Source organism: Myotis brandtii, unplaced genomic scaffold (assembly GCF_000412655.1).
Source record: "Myotis brandtii unplaced genomic scaffold, ASM41265v1 scaffold439, whole genome shotgun sequence".
NCBI lineage: Eukaryota > Metazoa > Chordata > Mammalia > Chiroptera > Vespertilionidae > Myotis > Myotis brandtii.
The window spans coordinates 525,096-538,602 of record NW_005366783.1 but is presented as its reverse complement, the minus strand read 5'-3'; the positions used below and the strand labels follow the sequence as shown (position 1 = coordinate 538,602).

General features: G+C 57.1%; 1 protein-coding gene across 1 annotated transcript in view; it reads left to right on the top strand.

Moving 5' to 3' along the window:
• The window catches only part of IREB2 (iron-responsive element binding protein 2), a 39,425-nt gene extending 26,115 nt beyond the window's left edge, over nucleotides 1-13,310 (top strand). The window contains exons 12-24 of the mRNA XM_014546255.1: nucleotides 268-368; nucleotides 1,170-1,286; nucleotides 2,406-2,565; nucleotides 3,449-3,584; nucleotides 5,758-5,842; nucleotides 6,154-6,310; nucleotides 6,542-6,666; nucleotides 8,748-8,852; nucleotides 8,941-9,083; nucleotides 10,112-10,259; nucleotides 10,343-10,465; nucleotides 12,161-12,346; nucleotides 12,904-13,310. Of these exons, the coding sequence (XP_014401741.1) occupies nucleotides 268-368; nucleotides 1,170-1,286; nucleotides 2,406-2,565; nucleotides 3,449-3,584; nucleotides 5,758-5,842; nucleotides 6,154-6,310; nucleotides 6,542-6,666; nucleotides 8,748-8,852; nucleotides 8,941-9,083; nucleotides 10,112-10,259; nucleotides 10,343-10,465; nucleotides 12,161-12,346; nucleotides 12,904-13,014 (1,697 nt within the window). The 3' untranslated portion in view covers nucleotides 13,015-13,310. The remainder of the gene's footprint in view (nucleotides 1-267; nucleotides 369-1,169; nucleotides 1,287-2,405; nucleotides 2,566-3,448; nucleotides 3,585-5,757; nucleotides 5,843-6,153; nucleotides 6,311-6,541; nucleotides 6,667-8,747; nucleotides 8,853-8,940; nucleotides 9,084-10,111; nucleotides 10,260-10,342; nucleotides 10,466-12,160; nucleotides 12,347-12,903) is intronic.
• Nucleotides 13,311-13,507: the final 197 nt, after the last annotated feature.

Genomic DNA, 13,507 nt, shown 5'->3' with positions numbered 1-13,507 from the left:
TTCCCCGTCCCCCGTCCCCTCGGTGAGGTGCCCGCCCTGCTCAGTGCTCCTGGTCCTGCTGTGATCGATCACCTTGAGAGGGGCTGCTGTGGAGCTGACAGAGCTGATCAGAAAGGCTCTTGAAATGCTATCAAGTGCTAATTCGCAAAGACGTCGGTTCTGAGTGCTTAGTAATTTGCAATATTTGTTTCTTGCTCATCATTGGAATTCAACACACCCCAGAAGGTTTCAGAATTCCTCACTGGGTTTCTGTTGTTTATCTTTCAGGTTTTGACAAAGCCAAACTCAAGTCAATGGAGACCTACCTGAAAGCTGTGAAGTTGTTCCGGAGTGACCAGGGTGATTCCGGGGAGCCGGAGTACTCCCAGGTGCGTGCGGTCACCCCTGGGGCCGGGTCAGCGCGGAGCCTGGCCACCGGGCTTCCGTCCCAGCTCAGATTTGTTAGCTGCGCGGCCTGGACAAAGCAGGTAGCCTTCCTGCCTCGGTGTCCGCGTCTCTAAATGCGAAGGTGGTGCTACCACACCGGGTTCTCGAGATGAGTACACATTCGTCAGGACGGTCTCAGGTGCTAGTAAGTGCTCAGTGCTGACAGCTGTCATCATCGTTACTGACAGGTGTTCTCTGTGACCCTGCTCGGACCTCACTCATAGCTTTACATAGAGTTTTACTTCAGTGAAGCTGAGAAGGAAGGAAGGTTCACTCAGCCCGCCTCACCCTCACACACAGGCAGAGAGGGGTCCGAGCCCAGAGGCAGGGCGTGCACAGCTGGCCCAGGCGCCTGTAGAGACAGCGTTCCTGTGGGCGGGAGGACAGTGGGGTTAAAAGTTCATGTAGAGTGTACAGTGTTGGTGCGGTTGTTTGCATACGCATCTGCTAGTCTTTTAGCAAATTTTCATATATTTCATAAGTTAAATGGGGTTTTTAAATATCTTTGGTGGGTGTGTTTCCCCATGACAACAAGTTGCGTAAAAAACATAAATATGCCCTGACCGGTTTGGCTCAGTGGATAGAGCGTCTCTATTTTCCCTTCCTCTCTGTAAAATATCAATAAAATATATTTAAAAAAACAACAACATAAATATACATATTCTTTCCTAGAAAGTAGTGCTTGAGTTGGAATCCGTCCCTATGAGCCCTAATTCCCCCCCTTCCCTTCTCTCCTGTCCCAGGTGATCCGGATCGACCTGAACTCCATAGTGGCAACTGTCAGTGGTCCCAAGAGGCCGCAGGACAGAGTCGCTGTGACAGAGATGAAGAGCGACTTCCGCGCTTGCCTGAGTGAGAAGGTGGGCCTCGCCCTGCACGTGGGCGCAGGGGAGAGCGGGCGGGTCTCGGGCAGTCGTCCACACGGGGGTCCTTAAGTTCTCAGTTAAAATGTTGGTTTCTTGGTCACAACACCCTCTTTCACGTGTGGAACACTGCATGTGGCTGGGCTCTCCCTGACGTGTTCCCACTGTCACAGACGTTTCTGTGCGATCTCTAGACTCTGTGACTTGTGACTTCCCAGACACCAAGGGAGACACCACCTGTCTAGACTCGTGGCTTCCCATCCTCTGTTCTGAAGGCTGGTCCCTCGCTTCCTTTCCAAACTTAAATCTTTATCGTTTGTTGGTTTTCTTGTGGGAAATGTCAGGCTTGTACAGGAGTAAAACTGTTGTGAGTTCCCATGGGCCTTGCTCCAGCAGTCGCCAGCTCCAGCAGATTCTGCACACGCACTCGCACACGCACACACACGCCCACGCACACAGTCATTGGGAGCAAATCCTCGGGGCCATTTTAACAAAAAGCTGGTCCCGCCTCCTGAGCTCTGCTGTGAGCAGGGAGGGTTGAGAACCAGAGCCGAGGGAGAGCCGGCCCCGGCGAGGCTGGGCTCGCAGCAGAGAGGACTGTGGACAGTGACGCCTCCTGGCTGCTCGCGCAGGGTCCAGCTGAGTCACGGCTGCTGCCCGGCCGGCCGTCAGCTCCTCTCACATGCTTCTGACGTCAAGTGTTCATCCCCCATGTGTTTTCTTTTTCCTTTTTTTTTCTTTATATGTTTTTATTGATTTCAGAGCGGAAGGTAGAGGGAGAGAGAGAGAGAAACATCCATGATGAGAGACAATCACTGATCGGCTCCCTCCTGCACGCCCCACACTGGGGATCGAGCCTGCAATCCGGGCCTGTGCCCTGACCGGGAATCGAACCTGGGACCCTTCCTTCCACCGGCCGATGCTCTATCCACTGAGCCACCCTGGCTAGGGCCGTGTTTTCTCTGCGTTCCGGGCATGTGCCCTTGACCGGGAATCGAACCTGGGACCCTTCCTTCCACCCGCCGATGCTCTATCCACTGAGCCACCCTGGCTAGGGCCGTGTTTTCTCTGCGTGTCCAGAACATGCAGTTCACGTTTGTGTGGGACTCTCTCCAGGTTGGATTCAGAGGCTTCCAGATTGCGGCCGAGAAGCAGAGCGACGCCGTCTCCCTTCACTATGAAGGAAGCGACTACCGCCTGTCGCACGGGGCCGTGGTCGTGGCCGCCGTCACCAGCTGCACCAACAACTGCAACCCGTCCGTCATGCTGGCGGCCGGTAGGTGGCGGTTCCAGGCCGTCGTCGTCTTGTCCTCCGTCACTCTTTCAGAGGCTTCCAGATTGCGGCCGAGAAGCAGAGCGACGCCGTCTCCCTTCACTATGAAGGAAGCGACTACCGCCTGTCGCACGGGGCCGTGGTCGTGGCCGCCGTCACCAGCTGCACCAACAACTGCAACCCGTCCGTCATGCTGGCGGCCGGTAGGTGGCGGTTCCAGGCCGTCGTCGTCTTGTCCTCAGTCACTGTGTCTTTCTGTCCGTCACTCAGTCCCTCAGATGGGGGTAAGGGTTGTGTCGAACAGGTCGGACGGTGAGGGCGTTCTGAGGTTTTAGGTAGGTCTTTACGGGCCTAAGGTTGACTTATGTCATCAGTGTTCTTTTTATGACACAGGAGGTACATTTTTTTATAACACATATTTATTAGTTTAGGTCGTATCTGCCTCTGTTAACCCAGGAGGACTGTGCCTAGCAAGTCTGGTGTCTGGGAGCGGCCATGGCTGTGCGGGGCCCACTGAGCGTGCGAGAGGCGACACTGGCCGGGCTGCCACGCCATCAGTGTGTGTACGTGACACATGGTTCCTGTGGGAACTCGTGTCACGTTACTAAGTGACTCAGCTTATTGTGATGGTGGCGACTGAAACAGCTCAGTCTGTGTGGTGTGAGGCTGTGCCCTCGGGCTGCACCTCCGCTCAGTGCAGAGGTGCTGTGCCGACTGCAGCGTTGGTTTCAAATGAACCGAATCAGTGGAAAAAATGATAAAATAAGCGTATGAATGTGGACCTTCACCCACCTGTGAACTGGAGCCCCAGCTGGTGAAGGGGCCTGTCTTGTCCACTTTCCTGTGGGGCCGCCAGCGCCACGGTCACCTGGTTTGTCCCGGGCAGGTCTCCTGGCGAAGAAGGCGGTGGAGGCGGGTCTGCGGGTGCAGCCGTACATCCGGACCAGCCTGGCGCCCGGCAGCGGGATGGTCACGCATTACCTCAGCTCCAGCGGCGTGCTGCCCTACCTGCGCACGCTCGGGTAAGCCACGTCCTCTCGGCCGCGTCGACGTGGGCTCAGCAGAGCCGGAGCTGCGCGCCGGGACCTGTCCTGTGCGAGGAGGGAGGAGAAATAGGCTTAGTCCTCCCAGTCCCCTGGCCATGGCCACGCGCCACCTGAGGCCTCACCTCAGCAGCACGGGGGCAGAGTCGCGTCAGGCAGGGTGCTGGCGAGAGGAGGAGATGTGATGGGAAGACAAGCAGGTCAGACCAGGTGACAGTGACAGGCAGGGACGGTGCCAGCCAGTGCGTGCCCTCTCGCGCCCGAAGGTCAGTTTTCAGAAAGGAATGCAGTTCTGCAGGTTGCATTATGAACTGAGTAAGTTGTTTTTAAAAGTATTTTTATTGATTTCAGAGAGGAAGGGAGAGGGATAGAAAGGAATATCAGTGATGAGGGGGATTATTGATCGGTTCCTCCTGCACGCCCCCCATTGGGAATGAAGCCCACAACCCAGGCGTGTGCCCTGACTGAGAATGGAACCATGACCTCTTGGTTCCTGGGTCGATGCTCAACCACTGAGCCGCGCCAGCCAGGCTCAATCATATTATCTTACATAAATCATCAATTCCTTGCAGGCCGGATACATTTTATGTTTTTGTGGGATGGTGTTTTGTTTTTTTTTAATTTAGAAGAGCATCTGAAAATAACTTTGTGGATTTTATGTATAAGTTTTTAGTTATATCATCTTGATATTTTTGTCAGGGACTCTTCTTGGCTCAATTGGTCGAGAGGGGAAGGACTGACTGCTGTCGGTCCCAGCCACAGAGCCTCTCGGGGCCTTTCGTCAGGTGACAGCCAGCCCTCTGATACTTCACCGTGTGAGCCCTTTGGAAGGAAGTACAGGACGGTTTTGAATCGTTGTGTTCCCAGCAGGAGTCTCAGGGCTTGCTTGTGCAGTGTCAGAGACAGTTCATCTCATCCCCCTGGGGCAGCCTCAGCCCCGGCTCCTCCGGGTGTGCCCCTCCAAGGGTGCTCCTCCGGGTGTGCCCCTCCGGGTGTGCTCCTCCGGGTGTGCCCCTCCGGGTGTGCTCCTCCGGGTGTGCCCCTCCGGGTGTGCTCCTCCGGGTGTGCCCCTCCGGGTGTGCTCCTCCGGGTGTGCCCCTCCGGGTGTGCTCCTCCGGGTGTGCCCCTCCGGGTGTGCTCCTCCGGGTGTGCCCCTCCGGGTGTGCTCCTCCGGGTGTGCCCCTCCGGGTGTGCTCCTCCGGGTGTGCCCCTCCGGGTGTGCTCCTCCGGGTGTGCCCCTCCGGGTGTGCTCCTCCGGGTGTGCCCCTCCGGGTGTGCTCCTCCGGGTGTGCCCCTCCGGGTGTGCTCCTCCGGGTGTGCCCCTCCGGGTGTGCTCCTCCGGGTGTGCCCCTCCGGGTGTGCTCCTCCGGGTGTGCCCCTCCGGGTGTGCTCCTCCGGGTGTGCCCCTCCGGGTGTGCTCCTCCGGGTGTGCCCCTCCGGGTGTGCTCCTCCGGGTGTGCCCCTCCGGGTGTGCTCCTCCGGGTGTGCCCCTCCGGGTGTGCTCCTCCGGGTGTGCCCCTCCGGGTGTGCTCCTCCGGGTGTGCCCCTCCGGGTGTGCTCCTCCGGGTGTGCCCCTCCGGGTGTGCTCCTCCGGGTGTGCCCCTCCGGGTGTGCTCCTCCGGGTGTGCCCCTCCGGGTGTGCTCCTCCGGGTGTGCCCCTCCGGGTGTGCTCCTCCGGGTGTGCCCCTCCGGGTGTGCTCCTCCGGGTGTGCCCCTCCGGGTGTGCTCCTCCGGGTGTGCCCCTCCGGGTGTGCTCCTCCGGGTGTGCCCCTCCGGGTGTGCTCCTCCGGGTGTGCCCCTCCGGGTGTGCTCCTCCGGGTGTGCCCCTCCGGGTGTGCTCCTCCGGGTGTGCCCCTCCGGGTGTGCTCCTCCGGGTGTGCCCCTCCGGGTGTGCTCCTCCGGGTGTGCCCCTCCGGGTGTGCTCCTCCGGGTGTGCCCCTCCGGGTGCCTCTCCGAGGGTGCCTGTGGGCGCGGTGGGCAGCCAGCCTGAGGGCAGCCTGGGTCCAGGGCTGGGAGGTGAACGGACGGGCATGGCTGGTCTGTGCCCCACGACTCCTCAGGTAGCTGGTTCCAGCGAGGAGAGGAAGCTGCCTGCCCTTCCTCACGCGCACACGTGTGCTGCTCTGGCCAACCTGATGCTTTTCTGCCGCAGATTTGAAGTCGTCGGCTATGGCTGCTCGACGTGCGTGGGGAACACAGGGCCCCTGTCGGACGCCGTCCTGAGTGCAGTGAAACAGGTAACGGCGAGGCGAGGCGGCCGCACGCGGCCCCTGCACCGGGCTTGGTCATTCAGTTACAGGAACTGTACGCTGATGTGCTTGTTTCTCTAGTCCTCACACCGTCCGTCCTAAAATAATTAGAATCGTGTTTTGATTCTCGAAATAATTTCTTTAAAATGTAAGGAGTTATTTTAGCTTATTTGTGCTTCATAATTGGAAATATGCTTTTTGGTTATCTTGCCCTAAGAAATGTCATATTTGAGGTTGCTTTATGATTCTCCAAATTCGTACCATCTCTTGAACTGACTAGATTTGTGTGTGTGTTTCAGGGTGACCTGGTTACCTGTGGAGTTCTATCTGGAAACAAAAACTTCGAGGGCCGTCTTTGTGACTGTGTCCGTGCCACTTACCTTGCCTCTCCGCCCCTGGTGGTCGCGTACGCCATCGCCGGCACCGTGAACATAGACTTCCAGACAGAGCCTCTCGGTACGTCCGTGTTCATGTGCTCACACCGTTCGTTCTGTGGGTTATTCCAGGGACTTGTCCCATAGGCATAGTGATGAATTTCTGCATCAAAGGAAGAGTACAGAATGCGCAAGTCATCCGTTCTTCCAGCGGCTGAAGCCGGAGCACTGGTTGTGGATAATGCACTTGGTTCTCTGGTGTGACTTTGGAACTGTCTCGAGGGAGTTACATTTTATATTAATTTTCTACCAGGCACTGACCCCGCCGGCAAGGACATCTTCCTGCAGGACATCTGGCCGAGCCGAGAGGAAGTCCAGCAGGTGGAGGAGGAGCAGGTCCTGTGCTCCGTGTTCAAGGCGCTGAAGGAGAAGATAGAGGTCAGAGCTCCTGGGCTTCCTGGTGGCTCACCGCGTGGCCGTGTTGGCGTCACTCCTCATGTTCTATGAAGGGGAGAGGTGTTGCAGTGACGCGATTTGCATGCGCAGTGTGAATGTGTGAGGGTCGTTTTAAGTCTGGACTCTGATATCTAAGAGAACAGCTGGGAGGACTAGAGTTTGTGTTATTGCTCACAGAAGTGTAGCAGCTGGCGGGGCTCAGCGGTTGAGCATCGGCCCAGGAGCCAGGAGGTCACTGGGTGGTTCCTGGCCCGGGCACATGCCGGGTTGCTCGATCCCCGGTGTGGAGGGTGCAGGAATTGAGTGCAAACAATGAAATCTCCCACTCACTCTCCTTAGAGGTATCAGATTCCTAAGCATCTTCCAGAGGTTTTTTTTTTTGCACATACAAGCATAAAACAATATAAATACAAGTCAGAAAAGGCATTTATTCACTTAAATGTTTATTGAGCACCTACTCTGTGGTTAGCATGTGTCTGTGAACAAAACAGGATTCTCATGGGGAGGGATAGACAGTGAGTGGTGCACAGAACGATTAGGTAAGTTACACAGTGTATTAAAAAGGGATCCACGCTATGGAAAAATACAGATAAAAAATACAGGTCAGAGGACCAGTTGTGCAAAATGTGGGCGTGAGCTGCAGTTTTGTGTGGGAGGGTTGAGAACCCGGCCTTGAGCGAAGGTTAGAGGCGAACAGGTCAGTCACATACCTGGGCCAAGAGTGAGGCTTCCCCGGCCTCAGGAGGGGACCTCGAGGAGGCCTGCTGGCTCCATAGGACGGGAGGGCGGCGGGAGGAAGTGAGGCAGCCGGGGAGGGGCCGGCCTGTGGGGAGTTGGTTGGAGCTGCTGTAACTGTGGTCGTTGCTCTGATGGAGTGAAGGGCGTGTCATCAGAGGGCCGACTCTGTGTGTGAGCCGTGCTGGGGGGGCGCTGAGGCTGGAGCAGGGGCGGTCGTGGTCCAGCACGGGCCATGCAGGGCCCTCGGTGCTGAGCAGTGGACACGGGCATGTGGTTGGGGAGGACGATACACGGGGCGGGGGTGGGACGGATCACAAAGCAGAGGCTTTTCTGTCCTGTTCTTCAAGGTGAGCAGCAGCACCCTGCCCCTCCCCCCCACACACACACAGCACACACAAACAGCACACACACAACACACTCAGACACACACACAGCACACAGCACATGTACGCAGCACACACAGACACACATACAGCACACACACAGCACACAAACAGCATACACACACACAGCACACACACACAACACACAGCACATGTACACAGCACACTCAGACACACACACACACAAATAGCATACACAGCACACTCACTCTTCAGCAGCGTGTGCGGGTCTTTCTAAATTCTCCAGCTTCTTCTGGATTCATTAAGGTTTTTGGTTTTTTGTGGGCTTTTCATCATCACCTGTGGATATGTTCATTGATTTTTAGGGGGGGAGAGAGAGACACAATCAGTTGCCTCCCTTTCTCACCCCAACTGGGCACGGGACCGAAACCTAGGTAGGTGCCTTGACTGGGGATTGAACCTGCAACCTGTTGGTGCACGGGCTGACGCTCCAACCAACTGAGCCACCTGGTCAGGGTGGATTCTATAGCCTTTTATATTCAGTTTATAATAAAATTAACTCTGGAGGTGTTCCTGAGAATTTGGCGTGCTGAGATGATTCCTCCAAGGAATGCCATGATGGTTTATTTATTTTTTAATATATTTTTATTGATTTCAGAGAGGAAGGGAGAAGGAGATAGAAACATCAATGATAAGAGAGAATCATGGATCGGCTGCCTCGCACACACCCCACACTGGGGATTGAGTCCACAACCTGGGCATGTGCCCTGACTGGAATCAAACTCGGGACCCTTCAGTCCGCAGGCCGATGCTCTGTCCACTGAGCCACACTGGCCAGGGCGCCATGATGGTTTAGAATGCGCTGTGTCGCCTTTCTTAGGAAATGATCAGACCTTTCTTATTATCCTAACCTGAGTGCTACTTTATCCCCGAGACCATTTCCGTACGCCTCTCGTTCTGACTCCGCGTCTCCTTCCACAGACGGGCGACAAGCGCTGGAATTCCCTGGACGCACCAGATTCCGTCTTGTTTCCGTGGGACTCCAAGTCCACGTACATCAGGTGTCCCTCGTTTTTCGACAAGCTGGTAAGTACGGTTGTATTTTTCCTCTCTGAGGGGTGGTGGTGAAGGAACACCCATGGAGTTCAGCGCCTTCCCCTTCCTTCACCTTCAGACCAAAGAGCCGGCCGCCCCGCAGCCCATCGAGAACGCACACGTCCTGCTGCACCTGGGGGACGCCGTCACCACCGACCACATCTCCCCCGCGGGGAGCATCTCCCGCAGCAGTGCCGCCGCCAAGTACCTGACGAACAGAGGGTGGGTGCCGCGTGGGCACGCCGTAACGGGCCTCTCGCACCTGCCTTTGCTGAGAGCTTTAGAGGTGGAAATGGATTTAAATACATGAGAAACCGATCGGAAATGAGATTTTTCCCCGGTGCTACTTTGTTGGAAGGTCAGCGTGGCCCTGGCCGGTGTGGCTCAGTGGGTGGAGCTTGGTCTGCCCTCCCACATGAAGGCTGGTGGTTGGCTCTGGCCACCTCCTGCGTGGGAGCGCAGACTGTCCGTGTGCTGGGTGGGCTGTAGAGCGAGTGCCTGTTCCTGAGGCTGGGCTGGGCTTGTATCAAATCAAAAGTCAGGTGTGTTTTTAATCCTCACTCGAGGGTAAGTTTTTCATTGATTCTAGAGAGAGGAAGGGAGAAACGTTGGTGGGAGAGAGAAACATTGGTTGGTTGCCATGCGTATACGCCTGGCCGGAGATCGAACCCGAGGCCTGGGTCTGTGCCCTGACCTCGAATCGAACCCGCCACCTCTCTGCGTGTGGGGCACCACTCCAGCCCCCTGAGCCACACCAGCCGGGGCAAGACCGGTCTGATCCCGCCACGGGCTCCCACGTCGGGTATGAGGATACGGGCGGAGACGTGTGAGATGACAGCATAGAGAGGCGGTCGGCACAGCCTGGATGCAGGAAACCTGCCCTGAAGTACAGGGGACAGAGAGACGTTAAGGGAGCGCGATGAACGGGATGAATTTATGAGCCAAATGCGGACCCTGATTTGAACAAACCATCAGAAAGGCCTGGAGACAGTCAGGGGCCACAGAGTGTTAACTGGCTTCACGATAGTAAGGAATCGTGGCTGCTTTTGTTGTCTTCTTATTTTCTATTTTGTTATTGATCTTTTTAAGGGTCCATATCTCCTAGAGAAAGGACCTGGAATGTGTACAGTTCAGATACGCCAAGTTCCGTGGGCATTCGCTGTTCCCTTTTCCCTGCTTTCATAGATGCTGGAAATTTTCTGTAATAAAGTGCTTTCGAGTAAGTTTTCCGATGCATGGCTTTCTTGCAGCCTTACCCCTCGAGAATTCAACTCCTACGGAGCCCGGAGAGGCAACGATGCTGTGATGACAAGAGGCACTTTTGCAAACATCAAGCTTTTGAATAAGTTTATTGGAAAACCGGCTCCCAAAACGATTCATTTCCCGTCGGGACAGACGGTGAGGATGTGTGCGAAGCATTGAGACCAGTGCTGACGGAATCAGGCCTCGTGTGAAGGGTCTTTGTTTGTTTTCTCCCGCAGCTGGATGTGTTTGAGGCCGCAGAGCTGTACCAGAAGGAAGGCATCCCACTGATCATCTTAGCGGGAAAGAAGTACGGCTCCGGGAGCTCCAGGGACTGGGCGGCCAAGGGGCCGTATCTGCTGGTACCGAGTCTTAAATTTTACCCCTTAAGCCTCAGGTTTCACTGTTTACCCGCAACGTCCTGTCAGGGTTTCTCTTACATGTTTGGATTTTCTGGCTTGTCCTGATCTTATATGTGTGGGGTTTTGAAGTGCTCTTCTGTAAGCTGGTTGCGTTGATATCCTGAACCCGAGCCTACATCGCCTTTTCTCATTTGAGGAAATCGGTAATGACGTGTCCCCACCAGCGGTATGTGCCGGGCTCCCTTTTCACTTCATCTTCTCGGATTTGCTCCCTGGAGGTGAACACTCGGAGCTGTGGGCCCAGTTTTACTGTTTCCCCACGGGGCGCCGACGGTGCCCGGGGCTCCGTCTCCGGAGGCTGCTCCTCGGGGGGCAGCAGCGGAGGACGGGCACAGTCCCATGGCTTGCGTGACTCGTGTCCCCCGCCAGCTCAGACGTCAGGCGCGAGCGGGTCCCTGCAGGTGTGGTGGGAGGCTGGTCACTCCCCTCTCGCCCTCGTGTGCGTGAGGCTCCGGTCTTCTCAGTCCTAACGCCCTGAATGGACACAGCCTGGGGCTGGGGGCGCATGCAGCTTCTCTTTCTGAGGTTTTACAAGGACTGTGAATACTAATGATCGGTGCAGCCTGCCTTTCTTCTGAAATTGTCTTAGTCTTTGATTACGTTCTGGGCCTTCCTCCTGTCGCAGGCGGTCCTGACTGTCAGTTCAGTTGGACACTAACACGCAGACGGCACGGCTGGGCTGGGCTCCAGCAGCGTGGGCCTTGCTCAGGGTGACGATGGGGGTGGCAAAAGCTACGTGTTTCTCTGAGCCGTTGAGTGTCTTCAGGAATGGAGACCCTTCGGGACACGGCTCAGCATCGCCCTTACTCCAGAGGGGCCTCCCGCCTGCCCTGGGCCGGGTCCTCGTCTCAGACCCACGGACAGGGTGGTGCCCTCCAGGGGGTGCAAACCCGTTCTCAGGGTTAAACCGGTGCAGGCCCAGGTCTGCACACAGACAGATGCACTAAACTCCTGGGGGTGACGGTGCGGAAGGTGTGATGGGGGAGGTGTAAAAAGGCCCCTGAGGGACAGTGATTGTAAAAGCGGAGAAGCCAGGTCTGGAGCTGCTCCGCCCGCTTTCTCCAGAGAGAACCCTTTCCCGTCGGGAGCAGGACTGGCCGCACAGCTTCCTGCTGCTCCACTCGGACAGCACCGGGCCGGAGCCCCAGCCCGAGCCCCCGCCTGTGCCCGTGCCTTGTCTGTGGGTGGATCGGGCCTTCCTGGCCCCCCTGTCTTCGTGGTTTATCACTGCTCTCAGCGTTGTCTGCTCAGGCCATTACCTGTGTCCTCCCCTGCATGGCATAGAGTTCACTCCGCTGCTCCCTTCTGTTCCCTGATCGTAGTGGCATCTCCGGAGGGAGTGCAAGCACATGTGAGATCCTCCAGGGACAGACAGACAGAAGCCCCTGGGCCCAGGCCCCCCTGCGCCCGTCACAGAGCGCGTGCTGTGTGCAGGCCCGCGCCCGGGAGGGGCAGGGGCACAGACCCGCCTGTGAAAGGCTCTGATGCTCGGATGCATCGCCCTTAGTGTGGACGGGGAGCTGGACGGTTTTACAGAAAGGCCAAAAGCGGGATGTTTTCTCCTTTAAAATGTGCGGTGAAGGAACTTTCAGAGGCTCAGAGGCAGGGAAGGAAGTAAGCGCGCGTGTGTTGCAGGGCGTGAGAGCTGTGCTGGCGGAGAGTTACGAGAAAATCCACAAGGACCACCTGGTCGGCATCGGCATCGCCCCCCTGCAGTTCCTCCCCGGGGAGAGCGCCGAGACCCTGGGCCTGACCGGCAGGGAGACCTTCTCCCTGGCCTTTCCTGAAGAGCTGTCTCCCGGTGTCACGCTCACCATGAAGGTATCCCTCAGCCCGGACGTACGGCCTGCGCCCTGTGTGCAGGGAGACGCTGCGCGTGAGGCCCCGCGGTCACTGGGGCTTGCTCTGGCGTCGGGTGGGACCGTGAGCCGGGCAGGTGGGCGTGTGGCCTTGCAGGGGGCAAGGTCTCTGAGGGAAGGCGGGCAGCAGGGCACATGCCGGCCGCCTTTCCCGCGCTCAGCTCTGTCCCGACCTCACGTTCATCGGCCGAGGAGCCGCTCCGCAGGAAGGCAGAGCTGACCGTCAGGTTAGGGCCACAGGCTTTAAGGAAAAGAAAAGGGGGACAGGTGTTCTGGGCGATGATGTTTGATGTAAATGGACGTGAGTAGCGGGTGCAGCTTTCCTGGTCAGCAGGTCAGAATCCACGGGACGGGGTTCACGGTCTAGGTGAGATCATGTGACCCTTCAGAATCAGGGATGACGAGGTCTCCTCAGCTGCGAGGCCCGGGGTGGACGGAAGTGTGGGGGAGCAGTCCTTGCGTAGGACAGCGGTTGTGGCCACTCAGGGACACTCATGCGACGTTTCTGTTTGTTTGCAGACAAGCACTGGAAAAGCATTCCGCGTGATCGCTTCGTTTGAAAACGACGTGGAAATCACCTTGTACCAACACGGAGGATTGTTAAACTTTGTGGCACGGAAATTCTCATAGTACCCACTCCCCATGGACCCCTTTCCAAACTGGTCACTGCGAGCCACGCCCCTGGTGCCGGACGGGGTCCCGCCGTGGCACTGCAGACCCGACGCTCCCTATCTCACCGCGGGGGAGGTAGGCTCCAATCACGTAGCGGCAGAACGAAATCTTCCTGATTTTAATACTATACGAATGGTGCTATTAACATTGCTCGTCAGCGTGAAGTGTGTGGTGGACGAGAGGTAAGTGTGAGGCCTGTCACCGATTGTAAATAAAGGCGGGACTTGGCTTGTGTTGGAGATGGTCCTGTGAGGCGCTTCCTGAGTGGGCTGTTCAGTTTGCATCGTTAGAACTGCGTGCGCTGCTGCTGGTGTGAGGGCAGGAGAGGGACGCGTCAGAACCCAGAGGAGACTCGGGTGGGAGCTGGGATCTGACGGACTCCAGGTGGACGAGCTCCTCCTCAGCCTCACGCCGCCTGCCCGGGGAGGACCTGCCCGCCCGGCCGCCCAGC